This window comes from Tripterygium wilfordii, chromosome 13 (assembly GCF_013401445.1).
Source record: "Tripterygium wilfordii isolate XIE 37 chromosome 13, ASM1340144v1, whole genome shotgun sequence".
Taxonomy (NCBI): Eukaryota; Viridiplantae; Streptophyta; class Magnoliopsida; order Celastrales; family Celastraceae; genus Tripterygium; species Tripterygium wilfordii.
Genome location: NC_052244.1, coordinates 5,459,355 through 5,485,712, shown reverse-complemented (window position 1 = coordinate 5,485,712; position 26,358 = coordinate 5,459,355). Strand labels below are relative to the sequence as shown.

The window sequence follows — 26,358 nt, the reverse complement described above, 5'->3', positions numbered from 1 at the left end:
TTGATAAGATTGATTACCTAGCTCCTTATTTAGCCCATTAAATTAATCTAATGGTGTATATGAGAGAATTTGAGACTCTAATATTTCCAACGAATTCTAGAGCCCCGAAATCCCCAAATGTAGGATCCATTAATTTTCACTCTCTCAGCAAACCTTTCAATTGCCTCAATTATACTCCCTCGTTTAGCTTTTGTTGTTTATGTTCTCAAATTGGGGAGGGGCGGGACTACTATAGGTTAGAGGTTGCTGAGATGATGACAACAACAGGCGGCTTCATGTTGATGGGTCTTGGGGTGGGTGGGAAGCATGGTCTGGTTGAGCTCGATGACACAGCCCACCTGTTCTCTATTAAAACTACCTTGTGCGTGTGAAAAGGATGATAAGAAATAATAGATATTGATTAACAAGAGTTTATTCAATCGCGGTGGAGATGAAAGAGCAGTAGCTAACAGTTCAAAGTATACAACTTCCTCCAACATCGAACATATACTAAAGGATTCCCAATATCATGAACTACAATAGAATTACTGCATCGTGCCTTCCCAGTTGAATCAGCACTAGGTTGAGTAGGGAACAAACTTGAATCAAAAGGAGTCACAAAAGGGGTAGTGGAGATGGGAGTGGTGAAGAAGACAAAGAGGGTCCGAAATCTTCTCCAGAGAGGGGGTATAAATTAGAGGACAGACAGAGGGAGGATGAATTGAATTCGGACAAACCTTAGCTTATTAGTTGAGAGAGAGAGTGAAAATGAATGGACCCACATTTTTCCATATAACCTAGCCATGTCAACAACTAGGATTGTTAGGATTTGCTGGGATCCATGTGATTATTGTATTAACCATTAATTTATATCTTGTGGGGTTGTTATTCACATTTGAAAATAACTAATCAATACCTAATAAATCGTCATCATATTTAATTTTACATCAAGAGTTGAAGAATGATGGAATAAAGCTTTGGGTCTTAAATTTTTTTTAGGACCTACTTCAATTGATGTTTTCAGAGTTAAGTGAAGAAGGTTAAGGAGGGAGGAGTAACTTTATCTTACTTGGATTGTAGGAGAGATGGTTAAGTGAACTGAAGGAGGCGGAAGTTCTCCCTCACTTAACTCTTCAACTCAATATTTTGTTTATTATTTTCTAAATCATCCATAAAGTTTTTCACTTATTTCAATTTTAATAAGGGTTTTTTTCATAACTCATATATCTTAACTCTCATTAATTCTATATTCTGTCCAAGTAAGAGTGAGTAAAATTATGCCCCTCTGACGAATACCTGTCACACATGATAGGAGCCAAAGTCTAGCATATCAAGTTTGGACCTAACTCTCTATTGAAAATTCTGATTGACAATGAGAGGTTTGCCCTCCCTTATGAGCTAGATTCCAAACCAACAATCTTCCAATGTGGGATTCTCATCAATCCTCCCCCTAGGAGTATACATTTCCTAGTGTTGGACCATTTCGATCATCAACCCACTTACTGCCCCAGACCTGTGAGTGAGGATCACATAGCCTTGTCAATCCAGTGGATCAAGGCTTTCATAGTTACTCAAACAACCTTTTTCTTTTTCTTTTTTACGACCTTTTCTCTCTTTATCCGACCTGCCCACAATGGGTTTGGCCCACTATCTACTAACCCAACTCGACAAGGGATGGGCTATGGGAGTATCAACCCACGAGCCTACTTGCAAGCACGTGTGACTCTCAATGAAAGCACCAATGATGAATACTCGCCACACGGGGTAGGGGTCCAAGCCTAGCATCACAAGTTTGGACCTAACTCTCTATTGAAAACCCAGGTTGACGATACGAGGTTTGCCTTCCGTTATAAGCTAGACTCTAAACCGACAATCTCCTGATGGACGTACCATTGGGATTTAGTATTGAGTCTGTTTTGTGCGCAATGACCCAACTTGATGACTCAACCTGATAAGATTGTTGCAGATCTTGAGAGTGGATTTTCGGGAGGCTAACTTTGTGGAAAGGATGTGAGGATTGAGTGGCCCGAACTGGAGGCCTTTAATGAAATTTTCAGCCTAGCTGATTAGGTAGGGTTAGGGTATATAAGTGTGATTGTAACCCAGCAGCCGCTATCTTGTATTCTTTCTCTGAAATAGTGAAAAACACTCTGCAACTCCAAGGATGTAGGCACAATTGACTGAACCTCGTAAATCTTGGTGTTTTGTTTCAATTGCTTTAATTTTTTGCTTATTCTCTGTTGTTTATATCGTTCCTAACACGTGCATGCTCTCAAAGCGGGAGGATTGATGAATATTTCACATAGAAAGATGGTGGGTTTGGAGTCTATCTAATAAGGGATGACAAACCTCATATTGTTAACCTAGATTTTCAATAGAGACTTAGAGTGTATTTGGATTGAGGGATTTGGGGGGGAAGGGAAGGGTAGAGAAGAGAAGAGAAGGGGAGAGAATCTCCAATGTTTGGGTAAATAAAAAAAGAAATGAAAAAAAATTAGTCTAATTTATTAATTTATCCTTATTTTTATGTTAGAAGAGTCATGTATAAAGGTAAAATAGCATTTTAACTTATAAATAACTTAATTGGTCATCCCTTCCCTCCAAATGACTCCAAATGACTCCATTTTGGGGAGGAAGAATTTTGACAAAAATTAATGAAATATTCCCTTCAAATCCATCCCCTTAATTTTTCATAAACTATCCAAACAAGATAATTGGAAGGAAAGTTCATTTCCCTTCTCTTCCATCCCCTCCAAATCTCACAATCCAAACACACTGTTAGGTTCAAACTTATGATGCTAGACTTGAGTCTCGATCCCGTGTGGTGGGTATTCATCACCTTTCCATAACTCCCGCTCACTTAACTCCCCTTCCCTAACCCTCCATTTTTCATTTCAAGCAGGCCCTTAGATTCCGACTTTCATCTTCAACATGAAAATACGTGAATATTTTGTTGTTTACTGAAAATTCAATTCCAAAAACGAAAAGTTGGAAGACTACGCAAATTTTTTTTATATTTCTTTTCGTATGAAAAAATAAAAAGAAAAAGGAAAAAAAAATCATTCGTAAAGAACAATATATGGCCTTAAATTTGCTGCTCTTATTGTTTATAAAAAAAATATTTGCCCTTCTTATTGCCCTGGGTCAATATGGTCGGATTATCCCATACAAAAGACATACACCAAAGAAGCTACTAGAACCCAATTTCTAAGTTCTGTATTTATGTATATTATTTATTAATGGTGGTTTTGCTTTCTATAGCCTTTTTGTTAAATCAAGAAAAAGAGTCATTGGGCCCTAAACAATGTGCTTTGTGTGTCAAAATGGCAACAAAGTCAACAACTTCTTTTGTTTTCCCCCTTTTTGTTTTTTCATATTCCAAAAGTGCCACTAAACATAAATAGCTTGTGGTGGGTGGTGGAAGACAATCAAGATATTGAAAAAAGGATGGTGGTTAGATTTTGACATCTCTTTCTTTTTTGTGTCTGGCTGTTGAATTTACCTATTCAAGAACTACATAATGGAGGGTTAGGAGTTTTTTTTTGATAATTAGGAGTTAAGAGATAAAGTTATACTATTATGTGATAAAAAGGATTTGCTTACATAAATATTTTTAAAAAAAAAGAAGCTAAAAAGGGTCCTATGAAAGATACAAAGTAAAAAAGTGGTGAGATGGACGATATTGCAAAAATAAAAGTTTAGTGCACCATATTTGGTGTCTAGAGAAGAGCCCAAAAGGCCTTCTTTCTAGTAAGTAAAGTTAATTATGGTGTCCTTAGAATCATAGCAAGTATAATATTATCAAGAACTTAATGTTATCTACAAAAAAAATAACAACTAAGAGTCTATTTTGAGTAAAAAAAAAAAAGCAAAAAAATCATGTCAAAAAACTTGTTACCATAAATTCTAGGAAGGTGATGAGAACGCTTTGGCAAACCTAGGGATTAATGAAAAAAATACCCATGTCAAGGTGGACCCTAAAAGTATTATGACACTTTTGAGTTTGGGCGTGGTTAGCAAGGCCATCAAAAGACATTTGGCTAGCGAGACGAACAAGAGGCCATTGGCTAGTGAGGCGAATGAGAAGCCCTTGGTTTTGGTTAGCGAGGCGAGTAAGGGACTTTTGACTAGCGATGATGTTTTGGCTAGCAATGATGTTTTGACTACAACAATGTTGAGGCTATTGATAATGTTTTACCAAGTGATGATGTCAGGGCTAGCGAGAGCGTCAAGGCTAGTGATGATGTTCTTGCTAACGATGATGTTAAGGCTGGTAATGATGTTTTGACTAATGATGATGTCAAGGGTAACGATGAAGTCAAGGTTAGCGAGAGTGGCGAGGCTAATGAAGGAGCTGTCATTGTCATGGCGAGCAAAAGAATGTCAAAGCACTAATGTGGCATGGCGGACTGAAGACCAAGTGGTCTGGACGCGTGTCAATCCATGATTGGTTCCGTCACAACCTTATCGAATATAAATAAGGCACGACTTTGTAGGGTTTAGGGTTTATCTAAAGAATAGATTGAAGAACGACACAACTATCAATGGGAACACCCATTGTTGATTCGGAACTTCAAAGTGCTCCTTATTTGATTTTCTTGGGCTAGACTTGAACTCAACCATAAGTTATTTTTTAGATTTCGGTGGTTCATTGTATTCTTGCTTGAATTACTTGGGCTAATGAGGAACCCAACCATAGGTTTCGATCTAAAGATTGTATTAGGACTTCTTTGTGCAAGTTCTGTCAATCAAATATATATATATATATATATATATATGAAAATTCTCAAGTGAGGGATCCCTCACTTTATTTAAAATGAGGGATCCATCTAACACCATTCATTTGGTGTAAGTGTGGTCCCCACACGTAATGGGGCCCGCGCATAAATGGTGTTAGATGGATCCCGCACGTTAAATAAAGTGCGGGATCCCTCACCTGAGAAGTCCTCTATATATATATATATATATATCAATTGTCAGTCATTATTCTTGATATTGTTCTTATTTGGAGTTTTGGGGTGTTGGGTGTTGCTTGGATTGATGTTATTATGGTGTTTGTGTTGTTTGACGTGATTTTGGTGTTGGATCTGGAATCGGGTCCTCATTAGAAGGTTAGAAGTCAAAACTGGAAGTTGTGGTGGCCACGCACTGAATTTTGACTCAACTTACCATACTAATATGTGAAAAATTTATGTGTGCACAGGTCGAACGACGCTAATTTAGGCTCATGTCGAATATTCAAAGGACAAACTTGTATGGTGCACTCAGTTATAAAAAAGTTAAAAGGCCAAAAAAAAAAATTAAGAAAACCAAAGAAAAAAAAAAGATAGAATTAGTAACAGAAATGAAACCAAAACATCTTACCTTCTGTTATTGGGCCGGGCCTTCTCAAATCTCTGAATGATTCATGATTTTTTGAAATTGGGCTTGTATCTCTATGGCACTGGGCACTGGGCAGTACTTATTGGGTCGGAGTTCTCGTTGCATGATCCTCGACTTCTTTGGGCCTGTGTTCGAATGGAAGATTTACGTGGGCTTTGGGTCTGTAAGAGAAACAAAATCCAAATCAGATTTTTGCCACGTATCACCGTCGCCGACTACTATATAGTACAAGACACCCCCGACTCTTCTCTCTCCCTCCAATTTCTCTCCAGTCTCCTCGAACGAATATTTACTACTTCGTTGCGAAGAAAACCAGATCTAGGTTTTCCAGATTCCATTTAACACCAATGGCTCTCGAGTGGGTTGTTTTAGGCTACGCCGCGGCCGCGGAGGCCATCATGGTCCTCCTTCTCACGATCCCTGGCCTCGACGGCCTCCGGAGGGGCCTCACCGCTGTTACTCGGAACCTCCTCAAGCCCTTCCTTTCGGTGGTGCCGTTCTGTCTGTTTTTGCTTATGGATATCTATTGGAAGTACGAGACGCGGCCGAGCTGCGAGGGTGATTCCTGCACTCCTTCAGAGCATCTCCGCCACCAGAAGTCAATCATGAAGAGCCAGCGCAACGCGTTATTGATCGCCTCTGCTTTGATTTTCTACTGGCTCCTGTATTCGATTACTCATCTCGTGGTCAGGATCGAGCAGCTCAATCAGCGCGTGGAGAGGCTTAAGAATCGGGACTAGATCGAGTTCTTATCTCAGATAAGTGCGTTTTTCTTTGTTTTGCTCCAATCTTATATGTTGATGATCAGTATATACTGATCACATTGATTATAGGGAGTTTGTGTTTTATGGTTTCTTGTATGTGTAGTTACCTGAGATGTTTGATTTGGATCTTGAACAAGAGTTTGCTTATCTTCAATACGCAAGCTTATTAGTTTCTGATAATTATGTGTTTGATATGCGGGAGATGAATCTTAGTAAGAAAATTTGGCCCTGTTTGGATGTTGGCGTTGGGAAGCTTTGCTTTGGTTTGCATACTGTGTTTCTAGATTAAGTGCATCCGTCTATTGATCTCATTCGATTTTGTTAGTGGTCAGAAGAAATCAATTGCGATGTGTGGTTAGTATAAGGCAGTTCTGTGATACTCCCTTCTTATAGGGAAACATCTTCTCTCTTTTCTATATCTTGTGGGTGGGTCCTTGTGTTTCTATTTGATATTGAAACATTAAGTGGAATTGAGTGTAAAGCTTCCGATTCTCTGCATCAGACCTTAGTTTTATCTCACTTATAGAGGAGAATAATTTGGCACTAACTAATTTTTTATGTTACATGGGAAGATTCAATTAACTTTATATTGCGTCAGCTTGCAGTTTAGCAATAAATGTTTATGAATGCTTTCCCAAAAGAGATTGTACTCAAATCCGTGAACTGCAGTAGTATTTTGCATGTAATATGTTGCTGACACATTTCTCTCAATTTATATTTCATATTCTTCATTTGTCGTGAATTAGTGTATCTTTCAGTGATGAAGTCGGATCACACAAAGCCTTTTTTCTTTGATTATATAGGTGGGGATTCCTTTGGGTAAAGTCTTGTAGACATGAGCCATTTATTTGTCTCTTTTAAAGGTCAACCAATTCAGCTATGTGCTCTTGTTTAATGACCTGAATCAATATCCTTTACTATGTATTAGAATTTAAAAACAAAAGTGTCTTTTACAAATTATATTGGAAAATGTTTGGTAGCCTCACATGTCCACAAGCTGCATGACTACCTTGTTTGGCATCCCCTCGCATCTCTTCTTTAGTGATCATTATACATAATAAAGTGTAAACAATCGAGGCATCTCAAATGCCTTTTGGTATTTCGATTCTTTAGTTTGTTTTCCGTTTTTCAGAATCATTATGTTTTAAGTTAAATAGGTTGCTTTCTTTGACAAATAATGTTCCACTGTTATCATGTTCAAATGTTGTCATTATTATCATGTTAAGGGGGTACATAGATAAGCATTTATCCCTTTCTAAAATACCTTTAATCATTTCACTCGAGGAAAATGATATAAGAGGAAATGATGAGCATGGCGTGGGCACTTCATCTCATACACCAGTTATTTGATATTCTCATACTGCTGTTATTTGATATTTTAAATTTACATTACTTGACTCGTTTGGTGATCTTGTGTTGATGGACCACTATGGTCCAGATGAGTAATGGGGAGTGTAGCAGCTTAGATTCATTTTTTATGACAAATATCTATAAGCACAATTCTCTATGTGATTTGTTATCATGTCAGCCAATATGTTATCGTCTATTAATTACTTTGCCTTGAGAGATGATCCAGTCTTTTTAGGCCGAGGGTGAACTAGATGTGGACTTCCTTTTGTTTGTTGTTGATGTTCAAACTTTCTGGCTTGAATATTTATGGCTTATTTTATTCATGCCCCTGGTACAGTTAATTGAGATTCACATGGCTGGATCTTGAAGTTTCACATTCTCTCGATATACTTGATTAAAACTGCCACTCTCTAGAAGTTACAGAATTGCATGCCTTTTCTTGAGCAAATGTTTTTGGGTTCTTGTCTTTTGGTGCATCTATCTAATTATATCTCTATATTTCATTCAATAGCGTTCATGTTGGGATTTATTATCACCTAGGTTCTGCACCTTGGTAGTTCGTGTAATTGAGCCTCTCTCGCAATTTTTCAAATTTCGGTCATTCGTTACATGTTTTGGTGTTTTTCAACTTGGACATAATATCTTTGGGTAAACCATATTTTATGTCCTCAAAGTTGCACGCTTTTCTCGTTTATGTCCTTCAAGTTTAAAATTTACTCCAAATGTCCTTAATGTTACAAAAACATATCCAAATCTGTCGTTATTTCACTGTGCTGACGAGAGAGAGGCGGAAATTGCACATGTGACAACCGGAGTAACATGGTGGCATGGTGGCATTTCTAGGTAATTTAAATAATTTTAGACATTTCCACTTCATTTTTTTTTCTCAAACCCCCTAATAAAAAAACCCAAAACCATTTCTGGAATGTTCCTTCCCGTCCCGAGCTGCATCTTCTTCTCTCTACGTCTTTTTCTGGTGTTCATCTGCGTCTTCTTTTTCCTGGTGAGGGTGAGGGATCGGACATAGAACATGTGGATCTGGTCAAATCAAGTCGGTTTGATCTTTTAGCTGAACAGTAGAGCAAGTAATTTGGATCTTTAAGTGTACAAGAGCTCTTCTTGCCTTCACAAGACAATAAAGATCTAAAAGCATTCTGAATTAGAGTGGATGCGCAAGTCTTCTCTGGCTAGATTGGCTGTGCAAGTCTCATACGAGCCACCTCGATGTGGTGTTTTTTAGGCCTTCGCCCACAGCCCAGGGGGGCTCTTCTGAGTCTGGACGAGCCCAAAATGGGATCTTTTCGTCATATTTGCTCGATTGCCTCGAACCTTCCGTTGCAGCAAACACAGCGAACCTAGATGATGGAATTCTGTTTTGATGAAATTCATTGCTCCCGTTATTAGTTGGATACAGGGCCCTTGTTCCATCTTCTAGAAAAAATATTTGAGATGGTGGGTTTCCTTTTGCAGAAGGACAAATTGAACACCAAGAAAGAAAGATTGCAGCCATAATTTCTTTATCTTCCTCTTTGGCACATCCTTACCAGAGAAGATGTGCTGTTCCTTTTTGCATCAAATGGAGCCTATAAGAAGCAAATGAAAACATTTTTTTTTTAAGGTGGTGTATATATTTTTCTAATAAAAAATGACACGTAAATTATTTTAATAAAAATAATGACGTCGATGAAGTCAGCATGGACTTCCGATTGCCAAATAAGTAATTTCCGACTATCACTCATCGGAACAGTGATTTCGGGACACAAACAATTTGCCTTTTTGAAACATTAAGGGTGTTTGGGCTAAATTTTAAACTTCAAGGATATAAATGAGAAAAGCGTGCAACTTTGAGGATAGAAAGTATGGTTTAGCCTAATATCTTTCTTAACAACCTTTTATGTAGTGAATTTTAGCTGTTGTTGCATGTGATCTGCGGATAAAATATGCTTCCCTGTTTCCACTTGGATAATTTGCACAGGAAAAGCCTCTGGATTTGAGCTTCTGCTTTGGCTGTGTTTAAGTTGCCCTTTTCCTTCTAACATGAACAATCCTTCATTTTAATTTGATAAGAAGTACTTAACTAATTTAATAATCTTAGTAAAACTTGCTACTGAATACTGGATGTTAAGTTTTCTTGTTGTGTGGCCAAAGAAGTTTTCACGGCAACAATTTCTGTAATCTGCAGTCATCTTTCTGTAAGCTTGTAGGTCTTTCTTGTATCCATTGGCAGGTTTGATCGTATCTCTGATATCACTTGTTATTGAATGGATATTTATTTTTTTTAATTGAATGTAGAATTGAATCATAAAAATTTGAATTTGAAAATAAATACCATGCTTACATTTGAAATTCATTTACTCGGTTAAATTATTTAATTTATTATATAAAAGTTGGTATGGACAAATTAAAAACAAGAAAAACCATGCATGTCACTTGTGGGCAATTTCAAATTTAGGGTTTTTTTTCTTTTCTTAACTGATACTTCAAAAAATTGTCTCTTAAAATAAATCTTAGATTTCTAAGAAAATATAATACTCTTTTCAATAAGATTCATTGTTGATATGTTTCGTCTATTCGTTCTTAATTACATTGTTTTCGTGAAATGTGTAATAAGATTTGGAATAATTAAAACACGAACATTTATTATATTGTTTCAGGCTCTTATTACTTTGTTTCAGGTTTGACTATGTTGTTGATCCTCTTGTGTCAGCGATACTCCAATTGAATTTGTTGATATGATGAAGAGGCCTATTAACTCAGAATTAGTTTGTAATTACATTGTGTATAGTGCTTATTGTACTCTGTTTAGGGTTAAAAACATTGTTTATAATTATAATTACATTATAAACCCAGTCTTTGATACTCGACTCAATCAGAAATGGCATACATGCAGTCTAGTCTTCAACGCACCAACCACGGTTGGTAACTGTCAGATCTGGTACTGATCGCCTTTTCTTTCATTGAACTCCTCCTCAAGACACGTCAGCAACCATCCAAACCCAAACCTTGATTACATTGTTTCAGACATTTATTACATTGTTTCTTCCACCAAATACAAACACAAATAGGGAACGAAAACCCATTAGAAACACAAATAAAGCATGAAAATCGAACCCATATATACTGCGAGGAAATGTCAAGTACGTAGATGAGAGAATATATAAATCAAGGACTCAATTTGCTTGTCCAACTGATTCCAAAAGCTCCAGATTAACAGAGCTTGATAATGAAATACGTTCAAGAGCTGTACACTCACTACGATCCACAAGCAGCTCCATCTTGTCTTTGATGTACTAATGAAGTTTTTGAAGAGTCGTATCCACGTTAGGATCATGGTTCAATTCGACGCCGATGAATAGAGAAAAACAAGTGGAATGGGGAGAGGGGGGAGAGAGAGAGATGTAGATGGGGTAAAGAGAGAATGAGGGGAAGGGTGTACGAGAAAGAACAAAAAACAAAATAGAAGAGAGAAGAGGAAAAGGAAAAGGAAAGGAGAGAGAAGTGAGAAATAATTTTTGATTTTTGAATTTTTTGAAAAAATCATATGGCATAGTGAATTGTCATACCACATAGGTTATGTACAAAGTTTCTATGTATGAATATCATTTTTCAATTAAAAAACTCAAATTCTCAAATGATATATATCCATAAGATTTTTGATACATAATTATCCATAATGATGTGGCAATTACATTGTTTTAACACAATATCTTATTACATTGTTTCTAATTAACACATGCTATTATTACATTGTTTCTGACTAGCAGCTTATTAGGTTTTTATGTACATAATTACATTGTTTTAAGTGTTGCAGATGATTTTATAATGTAATAAGACAATATAATTAAGAACGCACAAGTTAAACTTATCAACGATAGACCTTTTTGGAAAGAGTTTTACATACTGAATTTGAATATGTATTTTTTTTTTTTTAAATTTAGCATGTATTTTGAGAGACAAACATTTTGATGTTTTGTTTAAGAAAAGAAAAAGTAAAAAGTTGTGATGTCATCCTGCATAATAAACATGTCACATAGATTATGAACCTTTATGGATGATTTTATCATGGATTTGTAGCGTTGCCGTTCTCAAAATGTTGTGCCAGTATAATCTCTTAAAAATTCTTAATATATGGAAATAATTATCTACAAGAACAAATTTTGAGCACTTATTTATTTTAAAAACACCATTTTAGTTTGTATGCAAAGTTGTCAAAATCGAGATTTATATAAGATCAATGGAAGGTTGTAAAATCATAACAAGATTGAATTGTAAAACTTTAAGATCAAATTGTAAAATCTTAAGTTAAAACATCAAACTCGGCTTAGTATATGTAATTCGTGATGATAACCCCAGTGGGATCTAACTATTATACATTTTTTATGAAATAATTATTAATTATTAAAATAAATCATCATTTGTTGTATTAAACGATCATATGAAAATATGGGTGTTGTTTGAGAGTGTTGTCAACTGCTGTGAAGTGTTGTGCGGTGTTGTGATTTATAAAACTGTGGTGCTGTGAGGTGAGTTGGAACGCAAAAGTTGTTTGGCGCATCACTTTTAAAACTGTGGTGCGGTGCTGTGAGGTGCGTTTGACGTATCTAAATTACGGTTATATTAGATGACTAATAATATTAATATAAAATCACTTAACGTTTACACTATATATTAATCAAAAATAAAATAATTGACCTAATTTGATTACATGGGACAATTCAACATATATTGTAAGCGTTTGGAAGTGCTGTGAGGTGAGGTGAAGTGCTGCGAGGTAAAAAAGTTGTGGTGCTGTGAGGTGAGTTCTGTTCTAAAAGCGTTTGACGTGTCACAAAAAACTGTGATGCTGTGGGGTGAGATACACCGGAACGCAGTATAAACACATTGTCAAACAGATACATGGACTCCACAAGAGTCCATTTGGAATAGCATTTCCTCTAGAGCATACGTTGAGCATATTTTTGTTACCAAAAAACACTCACTACTTGATAGTTTTTAAATGGGATAAGTATGGAATTGACCCTTGTATTTTACTTTTTGGTTCAAAAAAGCCCATAAACTTTGTTTTGGATCAAAAAAGTCCTTGTACTTACAAAAATGATACACAACCCTTCTATTAAACCTCCGTTAAAAATATTGATTTGTTAGTTAAGTGTAATTTTTTTCAATTTGTTCATTTTTGACATGGCACACATGTGGATGTAACAAATCAAAAGGTAACACGTGGAAAATTTAAAAATAAAAAATCATAAATTAAAATTAAAGAAAACTCTAAATATTCTCTCACTGCCCCCTCTCTCTTCTTCATTCATCTTCTCCGGTGACATCTTGATTGCATATTTCCTCACACTTTCCTTGAGAAATCATCCAACATCTCTAAAGCCAATTTTACAGAGATGTATTTTTTGCATATTTTCGACAACAATACAGGTGCAAAACTCCACCTCCGACGACCACACTAATTTTCAGATCTGCAAAATGAATTAATCAGACTCTCAGATTAGATTGCATATTTTCTCTTTTGGTTTCAATCCACGACTGCCCTCGCCATGCCGTCACTAACCCTCCCACCTGCAATTGGAACCACATTCGATGAAAAGCATTGGAAACATTATTGGGTGTTGTTGCCCTTTTTTATTTGTTTGAAAATAGTTTAGAAACAAAGCCCATGATTGATCGGTTGATTCATTAATGGGCCACTCTCTACTCATTGTCTGATTGTCATATGCTCAAGCGGTGGCTGGCGCAAAATTAGAACTAGGGTTGGGTTTTATTTTGGGGTTTTTAATTTTTAATTTTTTTATTTTTACAGGGCTTGTTTTGTTTTTTTATTTTTTTATTTTTATTTTTGCTTTTATCTTTGGCCATATCACTTTTGACACGTCATTTTTATTTTTCTTAAAATCAAAGACATGTCACATATTAATTGACACATCAACTCTTTTAACGACAATTTGACAGAAGGGTTAACGGAACCTAAGATTTAAAGCATAGGGGTTTGTTTGACTCAAAAAAAAGTTCAGGGGTTTTTTTGATCCAAAATATAAAGTACAGGTGCTAAATCCATACTTATCCCTTTTTAAATACGTTGCAGTATCTTCATTTTATACTTATATTTATACCTCAAGTTGATTAGATTTTGTTTCCCTTTGTTAAGTATTCATCGCTATTACATAACTTTCATATGTTTTTGGGTTACAAGAGTGTTGAGCTCGTCTCAGGCCAAATTCAATAGAAGCAGGAGGTTATGTTTGTTCTTGCTGGAGAAATTTTATCTACAGACTACTAATCTATTATTTTTACACCACTTTTTAATTTTTTGTAGTTTACATAAATATCCTTATATACAATATTAACCCCACACATTGTTTTTCCTCTTTCTCATCAGGTAAGTCAGATATACTTGCAGGAGCACTAACATTTGAAATAGAAGTCCCCTTACATAGTCTCGATTGTCAATTTTGATTAGAACCAGTTTATGGTGGAGATGAAGATGATTCTTCCGGTGGAGTAGAAGGAGGCTGAATTAGAGGAAACCTCTTTTTCTTGATAGGAATATCTACAATATAATCACTAGACTTCGAGGAGATGGGTTTGACCCCGGTCTGACAATAGAAGATCAATTAATCAATATTCAAAATTCTGAAAATCCTACACTTCTCTATTCATCTGGGTAGGTGCAGATCGATAAGAGAGTGTGGGGTTGAATTGGGGTTTAGAGAGACAATATGTATATAAACTTAACAACAAAAATTCTAATATTTTACAAATCAAGGATATAATTGTCTTTTCACTATAATTTTGTGTGTAGACTTATAATTTTTTTGGTGTAAATTTATCATATTTGAAAAGTAGTGTAAAGATAATAGATTCGTGGTGTGTAGATAAAATTTTCTCTGTTGTTGAGCTTGGTGAGAAATGAAGTCCAAAGCTCTTCTTAGGCCCATTACCCCACAAAAATGAGGTCTTGTAGGTTTTTTAAATCAAAAAAGAAATAAAAAGGGGATTCAGGGGGCATTTGGTGGTAAATGTACCGGACTAATGTCAGGTACACATGTGGACCGTTGATCTTTAAAAATTAAATCCAACAGTCCACCTCTTCACATTTGCAAACCTCTCTCACACGTTCTCTCTTGCAGAGAAGATCAAATCTCTTCATCTTTGTCTCGAGCACGTTTTAGAGAAGACCAAATCAGATCAACAGGACGAGGACATTTTATGTGTTTTGGATTATTCTGATAATCTGGTCATGCATGATTGATTGGATTCTTTGTTTGTTTTACATCTCTGTTTGATCTAATAACTGGGCTATTTTGTTTTACATAATTCTCACTTGAATTGTTACTATTTTTTATGATACCAATTTGATTAAAAATTTATCAATTCTCGTCTGGAGTACTATAGATTTACCAATTCTTGGCCTTTTGGATAGTTGGAGTTGGTAAGAGATGAAGAAGAGATTTGATCTTCTCTGCAAGAAAGAGAATGTGAGAGAAGAGGTTTGCCCAAGGTGAACTATTGGATTGGATTTTTAAAATTCAATAGCCTACAATATTTGTACATGATGGTAATCTGGTACCAAAATTTAATCTATCAGGTATGATTTATACACATTTTTTGACCTTTTTTATTTTAGTAAACAGATTAGCACCGAAAGAAGATTAAAGGCTCGAAGTAGAAAGTACATTATCTTTTGTTTCTGAGTGAACAGTTATGAAATTGTTAGTTTGAATAAATGAAGTGGCATAATTGCTTCCTTTTGATGTTGTGGTCGTTTTGGGTGAAGTTCCTATTAATGACTATACATCAATTGGAATTTCACGGATTTGGGGCTCTCAAATTCGTTTCAATTTGAAACTCTCAAATTACCCTGATCTCCACCGTACATCTAATCAACAACAACAAATAAGCCACGTGGCTTGTCCAAATTTAAGGTTATTTTACTTGTTATGGTAAAATTTCAAACTCGATCTTCTCTCTTTCTCCATACTTTCCACTCAAGGGTTCTCCATCTCTTATTATAACAGAGGCGAGATGCCATCTCGACTAGTGGCGAAGCCATGTTGTACCAAGGGGGGTCAGCTGACTCCCCTCAAAAAAAACTTCATAACACTAATTATATGGTAATTTCAATTTAATTAGACCCCTTGAATTTTCAATTTAAACCCCTTTGTTGTAAAAATCATGATCATGGTTGAAATAATAAGACATTTGACAAATATTACTTATCATATATTATAAATTTTTGATTCTTAGTGTTATTTTTTGTACTTTTAAAAGTATAATTAATAGATAATCCAAAAAAAATTCCGGGGACGCTGCCCCCGAACCCCCACTTGGCTTCGCCCCCTGATCTCAACCATTATCTTTTCCAACAGAGGTGAGGCAAGGGCTATCTGTCTAGACCATCATCTTTCCCGACGGAGGCGATGCAAAGGGGCTTTCCATCTCGACCACGAACTTTCCCGATAGAGGTGAAGTAAGGAGCTTTCCATCTCGACCACCATATTTGTCGTCTTTGGATTAAATGGATGGTGGAGATTAGGGTAATATGAGAGTCTCAAATTTAGAAAAATTTCAAAGCCCGAAGCCGAATTTGACACGTGAAAATCTTGAAGTGACAAATCTAGGAACACGAATTAATGCAAGAAACGATAGCCTTTTCACGATAAAAACGCACATGGACCATCACCACATCAAATGGGGAAAGATATTATTGGATTGTTGAAGATCCATATTCACTTCCAAATGAAGCCCCAGCCCTTCATGTGATTAGAAAAAATAGAACATGTGAAAATCAAAGAAGGAAGGACTATCTAAACAAAAACCCACTTGAATTTATTTGTGTATGAACATGATCTGCTGGACCAAAAACAAGTTTATTATTTAGCATTGGCTATTGGTTATTGGCCTTAGTCATTGGGTCTGTTTGGAAGTATGTTGTGTTTCGAAATCGTTGTGACGTGATGTGAATTGCAATGGAAAAAATATTTGACGCATCATTAAAAATATTGTGACGAGGTGAGGATAATAAAAATAGATATTTTTCATTAATATCTATTAATTTTTGATTAAATTATTTTTGTAAACATATAAATGGAATAAAAATTTATTGAAGGCGAAATTGGAAAAAGTCTAACGTTTTGATGACGAAAATATTGTCAACCGTGTTGCATCAGAATCGAAAGCAACTTCTTGTAGCTTTAGCTTCAGCTTCGAACTCACCACAGTGTGATGATACCGTAATACACCGCTCAATCAAACTTTTTTTTTATCTTAACGCGGTGTGTTCAAGCCAAAAGTAGTGCTTGGCATATGCAAACACACTATCAAACACACCCTTAATTGCTACAAATGGCTCTCTCTCTCAATCCTAATGTTTGTTAGTGGCCACAAAATAATCAAAAGAGAGTGAAACAGACAGATCCATGAGTTTCTCAATTCATTTAAAATAGAAGAGTTTATAATTTTAATCAAATGGTTTGGAAGGTGTGCCACAACACACCACACTTTTATTTTTTATTTTTAAAATTTGTTTTATTTTTTCTCCACCATGTGAATTGTAGACTCTATGAAATTGTAGAGCCCAAATCCAAAATAGACACCACAACAAGTTGACGATAGCTCTTTATTCATATGTATGTGTCTCATGGTATAATATAATTCAATTGTAATTGATAATCTTATCATATTTCAATGAAGTAATACAATCAATGATTTAATAATAACATAACCACAATGCTAGGGATTCCAGTAATAACTATCCTAGAAGCATCCCAACAGTGTGTGACATACATTCATGGGGTATGATGACATCATAGTAAGGGACCATTAAAAATCACATCCAATAAATGTATGCCACACACTTCTGAGATACTTCTGGGATGGTTATTACTGGTATCTTTATTATTTTTGATAACATAATATAATGTTTCCGTTCTTGAGTTGACCCACCTGTCATGACGATGACTAAAGCCAATAACCAATACCCAATGCTAGTATGCTACCCATTAATGCATATATAAAACTGTCCATTTGTTATATGAGTGCTCTATGCCACCCACTACAAATAGAATGAATTAAAACACATTTGAATCATTTATGTCAATTTTTAGTTTTAAATTTTTGCGGTATTTTGGTTATGTTATGCTCTGGACATGAGATCTCACAATTCTGACATTAGGGATCATGAGTATTGTGGTTGTGGCTGATGAATTTGCAAGTGTGTCAGGACTTGCTAACAGCATAAAGAATTTGATAGGATTTTTCACCGAGTATGACCTTTGTACAAAACGGATTGTGCGCAGTTAGATAACACAAGATTATTGACTCGAGGTTTGCTTTTTGGGAAAATGACTTAAAATTTGTGGAGCTTCAATCTAGAAAAAAGCAAGAAACAAAAGGCTATCATAAGAATGAAATAATTTCTATTGAACGGAAATGAAAAACAACACATTGCTGGAATGCATCAGAAATTTCATTGAAAAGAGATATATCATGAGATGTAAGTGTGCTTTATGAGCTAAAATAAAGATATAGCCGAGGGGGCCTTTGAAAGGAAACGACAAATCTAAAACTAGTTGGCTAGAGCCATGCTAAGTAAAAAGATAAGTGTCCGAAGTCATGCCTAAGAAAGCAATAAATGATTGAAGAAGATGGGTCTGTGTTTGATGCAGGGTGTTTGTAAACTTCTCTTCTTTCTTCTTTGATAGTGCCAAGTGATGTCTCTTCTCCCTCATCTTTGGTACTTACTTCACGAACTTTGTCATGGGGATTGTGGTAAAATTGCCTTGAGATTGCTTGCTTGAATGGCTGAGTTAATGGTCTTCAACTACAACTCTCTCCTAGATATGGGGATCATGGTAACCTCTCTCTTGTCGTGAGTCTCCTTTTAAGGAGGATGTGGACGTACTTGGAGGTCGTGGTAGTCTCCAGTTTGCGGTTCTTTAGGTTTTATGATTGAATCTGTGGGAACATGACTAATGACAGTCATTCTGTCAGTGCTTCTACACGAAAGATTGTGTGAAAATGTGTTTTTCTTTTATATGCAGTTCGAATGTGACTTGGGCTTAGTGGCGTCGTGTTTCAGTTGGAAACAAGTTTGAGAGAAATCAATAACGTTCAGCAAACAAACTCCCGTTTCTCCTAGACTCTCTTTGAAATAATCTTCTTGAGACCTCAGTTGTTCCTCAATAAACCATTTTTGAAAAGAGTAATTCGTTAGGACCACAATTCCTTGATTTATAACCTTTTAGACACTGAATCTCAAACAGTCATGATTTTTGAGAACTACCTCCTAGATTTCAAGCATGCAACCAATCAAAAACCTACAAAAACGAATAACTGTTAGTGTAAAAATGGTCATGCTTCTGTCACGTGTCACTAGGAAATTTGTTGTCTTTTACAAATTGTGGGGCACATCTTGACACGTGTCATTGACGTGTGGAGCTCAATTTTGGGATAAAGAGGTATCATAATTTTGAATTCTTGTTACTCCTACATAAAATAATTTCTTAATTTTTATACACCAACCAATTTAATACCAAAGAATCCTGTAATGTTTTTGCCACAACAGACTTACCTAACCCTTTTTTCTCATCGTATGGAGAAAACGGTGTCATCGCTTGCTTCCATCAATTTCTTTTGCCAACTTGAAAGTCCATGATAGGAGAAGCTTTGATAATTAATGTATATATTTAATATATATTTAATTAATTTTCAACTTAAATCAATTGCAACTTGCTCATAAGCACATCAATTATATATATGTACAGAAATTGTCATATAAAAATTTAAAATAAGGGTATAAATTAAGGACCACTTTTTGAGGTTCTAAAATAAGATTTTAACTTTTAGGATTCATTTTTAAGGTTCAAAATTTTTTTAAAATTTGAAAAAAAATATATTTGTATTTTGATTGTTCTTATGAACCCAATAATATATATTTTGTTTGAAACAAAAATCAAAGGTAACCTGAAATGTGTATAAAATGTCTTTTGTTTTATATCCAATTGTCCATAATTATCATGCATCTTTCATGTTGAATTTGATTTCTGTTTTAAGCAAAAAATATTTCGTTGAGTTCATAATACCTATTAAAATATAAATATATATTTTCCAAATTTAAAAAAAAATATATTTTAAACACTAAAAATTAGGAGTGTAATTTTTGCTATTGTAAAAATATTTGCTTTTATCTTTGGAATTAATGTTTCATCATTAAATCATCTTCAAATTAGAGTTGTAAAAGAGCCAAGCATTCAACAAGTTACTCGTATAGTATACGAGCTCGTTAAAAGCTCATTTATTAATGAGCTTGAAGAAGATACTTGAGCTCGTTTAAATGAGTTGAGGCTAGTTTAGACTTATTTAAATGTTCGTGAACAAACATATATATTTATTCATGATCAAGTTTGACTAGATTTTTATATATAGGTTTAGCAATATGGTGATGAACAAATTGCATCCATATGCAATACTTTAATTTCTATTTTTTTTTTTGAAAAGTTCAAGGAGACGAAAATATATTCATTAACTTAGAATGGGGAATAGAATATGAGATCCGTAGGCACTCGAGCAACCATAAAGATGGATTACAATCAAGAAGATTAAAAAAGAAATCCAGAAAAATACAAACACAAATATGTTTGTCGCTAGACATGATTATCCATATTTGAACATCTTGGAGTTTGAAACTCAGAAAGTGGTATATGATCTCTGATTATAGATCGTTTTTGAAGCAAAACCATATCCCAAACGGAATTCTAGAGAGAAAACCATGATCTACCTGTAGTCCTTATTCGACATAACAACAAATTGAAAGGGAAAAAATAACTTGAAAAAGGGAGGATGGAGGAGGAGAAAATGGACGTCTTCTCCTCCCCTCAGTTCTATACAAAAAAAAAAAGGGGTTTTTTGTTGAGAATTTACCTTAATATCTTAAATAATGTCAAGTTGGTAGAGAATAGTTTTTTTTTTTTTTTTTATCAGGAGAGAATAGTCTTCTTATTAGTTTCTTATATGTGATAACAAAAGTGTCACTTCAAAATAAAAGATGTCATTGACAAGGAGCATCATATCATATACAATGTGACTTAATTAACCCGAATTGAATAATTATATCATTGTAGAGAAACCACTAATAATCCATCCTAGATTCTAATATCCTTCTGGGTCCCACAAACACCTCCTCAACTGGACTATGGTCAACTTAATGCACATGTTTTGTTTAATAAAGTAAAATATTGGTTAGTGCATGATATGGCCGACATTGAACTTTTTACTTAAATTCTTAATCGCCCATGTGCGCATGACCAGTGCCCATGATTTAAATAGCGGGGTCCAGAAATAGCGTCCATAGTTTCAAGTAATAAAACAGTAAATGCTCTAAACTCATGTCTGGTTGTCTCCTACATATGGGTTTTGTCTCCTCTCAGGCATATCGATCCCTATTTATTCTTAGTCCCTCTCATAACATTATTTATATTTTAGTTTATGTTGATGATCTCATCTTTTAACATTGCTTAATAAGGTCACGACTGAATTATCAAATAAGTTCTCCATCAAAGACTTGGGAGACTTATCCTATTTTTTGGGTATTGAGGTTTTATGTACTAACATAGGTATTTTCTTGTCTCAACAGATGGATGACATTTTGGACCAAACAAACATGACAGGAGCCAAAGCTGTTCATACCCCTTTGTAGTAAATTGTCTTGCCTAATTCATGAATGCTCCTACTGATGTTCACTGATCCCTCTCAAACGACTTCTGCGATACCTCAAAGGCACCTATAAATTAGAAACCCTGACAATTGGTCATTTTCTTCTGCTTATCTCATCTTTATTGAAAATAACCTCATCTTGTCGTGATCTTGAAAATAGAGAGTGATAGCTCGGGCTTCCATCAAAGCCAAATACTGGGCATTAGCTAGTAATTCCTCAGAGGTTGCCTGGATTCAACACCTCCTCAGAGATATTCACATAACCTCTACTCAAATTCCAGTGGTTCACTATGATAAACAAAGGGCTACTAATCTCAGCCTCAACCCTGTCTTGCACTCGCGTATGAAACATATTGTCGTGGATCTTCACTTTGTCCATTCACTTGTCAACAATAAGGATAAGGAGGCCCAGTTCAGCTAACTTCATTGACCCAGTAGTTAAGCCTAATTAATTAATTCTATCTGTATAGCTTCTCCCGTACTGTAGTTTTCACTGTCTCTATTAAAGCTAATTGTACATGCAGTCTTTGTAAAAGCTAATGTAGACGTTGTGTAGTCTGTAAGCTGTATATCCATTGTTTCTTCTGCGTATAATAGGTTGCATCTTTTCCTTACACAGTAATGGTAAAAATTATTTCCTCCAATCTCACTACAAAAAACAACATCAACGACGATGCTTCTTGTTGGTGCTTTTGTAGAAGCGCTGATGTAAATACATATACGGTAAAGCTAATAAATGACGCTTAGTTGGATCGGTAAGACAAAGTCAACAGTTTGTTAAACGGCACTCTAAGATGTTTTACATCATTTTAAAAAGCGCCGTGTTGTTTCCAATTTAATGGCGCTTTGCAGAAGCGTCGTGAATACATTAACGACACCATGTATTAACAACACTTGTATGACGTTTCTCAAAACATCGAAAGAAAAATACCATTCACGACCCTTTATCCAGTTTTTACGATACTTCCAAAACGCCAATGTTGAACCTGTTTTTGTATTGTATCTTTAACAATCTAAAAGTTTTCTGACTATACACTCATTTAGTCATTTTGAAAGACAAAAATGAAATTGAAACTAATTTTTCAGTCACTAACAAAATGACTAAAAATACCTATTTCGTTGGGAATTTTTTTTAAAAATATTGCTACATGGATTCTACATGATTTATTGACCAAAAATCTTAAAGTAATTAGTAAGAATCATTTATTAATTTAATGATTAAAAAAAGAGTGTTCACTCTGAAGGAAGTAAATCAAAACAATATTATTATTTTCTTGGATAAAATTATTAAATTATCGACAAACAAAGCGCCCTGACTAATCGGCTACCAGCTCCGTATCCATCTCGTGTTACACGTCACGAGCCGAAGCTGCCATGTGAAAGTACACGTGTCGCTCGGCACAGCCGAAATGTGGGTACGGAGTCCAAGTAACGTGTGAACAGTGAATTAACCGGCCCAGCCGGTCGTCAGACAGGATATATCGGTAAAGACTTAATTTCTTTTCATAAAATTAATGATTTTTAAAAGTTAAAACAATTAATGGTCCAGATCTTTATTATATATTCCGCATGACATAAGCGCATCTCTCCTCTCTTGCCGTTGTTGAAAGCTTTTTTGCTCTCTCTCGATAGCTTTTGGTGGTGGGTTTGGCGTTTGAGATTGAAGAGATCAATCTTATTAATTTATTGCTTGAGGTGGGCTTTGTTTGAATTTGGGGTTTGAAGAGATTGAAAGGTGAAAAATGGAGATAGATTTCTTGGGTTTGAGCTCTAAAGAGCCTCAAGCTGTGGTGAAAGAAGAGGTTCATACTGGTGGGTACAAGGAGATAGGTAATCATCAACCCCTTCTTACTAAGTATATATATGCGCCTCTGCTATATATATATGAAATTGTTGTGCTATTTACAGAAAATTACATTTTTTTTATATACTCCTTTTCCTTCCTTAATTGGGTTAAGGATGTTGGTTATGACATGTATTATGCGTTTTATATGCAGTCATTTAACAAGAATATGATTTTAAGATTCTGTTTCCACATAAAATATGAAAATCTCTATTTGGATACATGTAATTGCCTTGTCTTTAGTAAATCTGTTGATTATGTGTCAGCTGTTTTTGGAAATTAATTTTGGGGGTAACAAATAAGATGAAAATTTTTCATGTGTTTGTGGTTCAAGGGCTTCAGAGAGAAATTTGATTTCTTATTTCTGCTGCTTGAGCTTTAATTCAAGCAAGTTTTCCCTTATTTGGGAGTATTTTTTTGTGATAGTATCATAGTAGTATTAAAATGTTGTTTTTAATAGAAAATTAACTTTCATCAGTTTCTTGGAGTTGGTTTATGTAAAAGCAGATGGTGATTCCAAATATGGGTCGTTTTTCTTTCTGTTTGGATTTTGAAGGACTTATTGAAGGCCCTGTGACACAATGGCCATTCACAAACAAGGTCTCTGCACTTCCTCATTTTATGTCGTTTAAGGCTGCTCAACTTGATAAGACAAAGAAGATTGCATCTGATGCTCAGATATCCCTTGCATTCATGACTACATCAACTGCAGATGCGGATAATCCCGATCAATTAGGTTCTGGGGCAGAGAACCAGGTATTGTTTCTGAACCACTTGATTAAGTACATATCTTTTTTGTTCTGTGGTTATATGGAGCACAATAAATTTGAAAATTGTAACAAAATCCTATTGTTTCATAATATTGATTTTACTTTCACGAGAATCCCTTCTTTTCGTTGCCCTATTTTGAATCTCAATCCTCACTTATGTTATTTCATTTGGTACAATGTGCTGGATTGTTACTTCTCAAGTCCTATGAAGCATATACTTGATTAATGATTGCTTTATCATCAAACTCCCCACTCCAAATAGATGTCAACTGATATTTTTTTATGTTTCCCCCTTCGATTTGTACTGTATAGAAAGCATTCAATCACGATAGGCAAGGTGTGAGACAGTTTTCTCTGACTGCTTATCCTCTGCAAAACGATGTGCATTATGTGCATCGTCCTCATGATGTGAATGTGTTTCCAGTTTCAAACCAAAAAGTTTCAGTCACTGCAAGCAACCTTTCTTCAATAATGGTTTTCCCATTTCTGTTCAGAATTTGGCTGAAACGAAGCCACAGTCAATGGAAGGAGTTCCAGTTACTACAATGCTTTCAATTGTTCCCAGAATTGGCTCTGTTAATGGGTTCACTGAACTACGGTAGATTATGTTCATGCTTTGAATTATATTATCTTCTTTCATAAATGTATTCAGAAATGAGAATATATTACTCCATCTGAATGCTTCTATTTACTTCAGTAGTGCCAAGGCCTTCAACTCTCCTGCTCAGTTGACAATTTTTTATGCGGGTACAGTGAATGTATTTGATGGCATATCTCCTGAGAAGGTTCTCTCTCTCTCTCTCTCTCTCTCTCTCTCTCTCTCTCTCTCTCTCTCTCTCACACACACACACACACACACACACACACGTGCAATTGAACGTGCTGGGTGGTTGGTAAGTGGTAACCTAAGAACTCACTAGTGTGCATCTTATCCAGGCTCAGGCTATTATGCTGTTGGCTGGGAATGAGGTATCCATGGGGCAACCAAAGATTCAAGTGCAGGCCCCCATCTCAACTCCAGCAGCAGGTGATGGTGTTCCTGTGAATCATCCCATGAATGCAGTACCAAACTCCGATCTTGCAAGTCCTATGTCTTTCTCCTCACATACTGGTGCTCAGTCAGGAAGTGGGTCTACCACCAATGAGGAAATAAAACCAGCTAAAATTACCGGAGTTGCAACACCTCCTGTTAGTGTACTTGAGCGTCCTAAAGCGCTGAAAGCTATGGGTTCTGTTCCTGCAACAACCATGATAGCGTCAGGTATGGCCTTGTATTCGTTGGTGGCAGTGCTTAAGTATGTGCTTCTTTGCGAAAAGTTTTCTGATTTGAACATTTTGAAGTTGTTTTGATTTGTGAACATGCGTTAGCATCAATTATGATGATGGTGAAAAGTAACTTTTGAGTTGATGCATAAGTTAACAATGGAGGCATCAAAAGTTTTTGTGGATCAGTTAGCTCAATCCTGAAGTTAACACATTCATAATCATATGCATGCATTGGGACATTGGTTAAACTAATGGTCCTAATATTCTATGTAATTGATAAGAGTTTCTTATGCAGCTGTTCCACAGTTTCGGAAAGCATCGTTGGCTCGGTTTTTGGAGAAGCGCAAGGAGAGGTTAGTTAGTTATTATATTGACCAAATATGTGCTTGTTCTTTAGTTGTTGAGGAAAAAGGTAATTAGGGTTATATCACTTTGAATCCTTAGATATTAACGCCCTGTTCGTGTCTTATTTGTTTTTCATTTCCCCAGTTCATCTTTCGTCACACCAATTGAAGCACACTTTAGTAATATTGAATCAACCCCTTCCACTATAACTGATGAAAACATAGGAATTTTCTTCACTCCATTTCCTTTATTTTTACTCGCAGGGTTCTGAACACAGCACCATACAAGTTTGCTAGCAAGTCTCCAGACCAGCTAGCCATGAATCCGTGAGTTTCTCTTTTACCTGTGCGGAAAGGACTGCCTCTCTCTTGGCAAGGGAAAGGAGTAGACTAGATCCCATGGAGTCTGAATATATCTCATTAATTGCAACTCGCATGGAGTCTCAAGTAGAAGTGTAGAACTCAGTAATTCCAACTTTGTTGTAAGTTCTTATTGTAAGCATATCTCTTCCATTTTACTTTTGTATTTGTTCCATCTTCTCTCTTCAAGTACTTGGATCTTTGTTTCCGGCTTATGACTTTTAAGTACAGTTCTTAACCATGGGAGGTAAATCTCCTGTGTTTCCTTTTCTGAAAAGAAAACTCTTATGGGTTCTAAGAATGTGTTTTTTGATTGGTCATGTTAACAAACATTGTTTCTGAATTCTTCAAAAACAAAGAAAGGAATTATGTTTCCTTGTTGGTTGTTGAAAACTTCAGCTATTCAATCATCACCAGTTATTTTCATTGAACAATCGAGGAGCCAAAGCTAACATATAATACGTTGAATGATTGAGATTTTGTAGACAACGTCAACTATTTTTAAGTTCTCATGCCATATAAAACAGAAGAAAAAAACAAATATTTGAAGGAAGGGAATTTTTTTTCATGGTTGGCAGTAG

The 26,358-nt window shown here is 35.5% G+C and overlaps 2 protein-coding genes across 5 annotated transcripts; both read left to right on the top strand.

Moving 5' to 3' along the window:
• Positions 1 to 5,594: 5,594 nt before the first annotated feature.
• LOC120011890 lies at positions 5,595 to 6,377 on the top strand. The gene has a single exon (XM_038863054.1). It carries the CDS (start codon positions 5,709 to 5,711, stop codon positions 6,099 to 6,101), a length of 393 nt encoding a protein of 130 aa, XP_038718982.1. The 5' UTR covers positions 5,595 to 5,708; the 3' UTR covers positions 6,102 to 6,377.
• A 16,390-nt stretch (positions 6,378 to 22,767) lies between these two features.
• LOC120011773 (protein TIFY 6B-like) lies at positions 22,768 to 26,075 on the top strand. 4 transcript variants are annotated; one of them, XM_038862890.1, is made up of 7 exons: positions 22,768 to 23,024; positions 23,516 to 23,793; positions 24,302 to 24,405; positions 24,505 to 24,592; positions 24,744 to 25,068; positions 25,369 to 25,426; positions 25,682 to 26,075. In XM_038862890.1, exons 2-7 carry the CDS (start codon positions 23,545 to 23,547, stop codon positions 25,746 to 25,748), a joined length of 891 nt encoding a protein of 296 aa, XP_038718818.1. In that variant the 5' UTR covers positions 22,768 to 23,024; positions 23,516 to 23,544; the 3' UTR covers positions 25,749 to 26,075. The 4 variants fall into 4 exon arrangements, with proteins under 4 accessions (XP_038718818.1, XP_038718820.1, XP_038718817.1 ...); XM_038862892.1 differs by having other exon boundaries at positions 22,769 to 23,024; positions 23,545 to 23,793; XM_038862889.1 differs by having other exon boundaries at positions 22,770 to 23,024; positions 23,594 to 23,793; positions 24,508 to 24,592.
• Positions 26,076 to 26,358: the final 283 nt, after the last annotated feature.

What these genes read in the sequence shown, in the direction of transcription:
- LOC120011890 (XM_038863054.1), top strand. Translation starts at nt 5,709, where the DNA reads ATGGCTCTCGAGTGGGTTGTTTTAGGCTACGCCGCGGCCGCGGAGGCC.
- LOC120011773 (XM_038862888.1), top strand. Translation starts at nt 22,937, where the DNA reads ATGGAGATAGATTTCTTGGGTTTGAGCTCTAAAGAGCCTCAAGCTGTG. An exon ending in AACAACCATGATAGCGTCAG is followed by an intron (nt 25,069 to 25,368) that starts GTATGGCCTTGT and finishes TTTCTTATGCAG; the next exon opens with CTGTTCCACAGTTTCGGAAA. An exon ending in TTGGAGAAGCGCAAGGAGAG is followed by an intron (nt 25,427 to 25,681) that starts GTTAGTTAGTTA and finishes TTTTACTCGCAG; the next exon opens with GGTTCTGAACACAGCACCAT.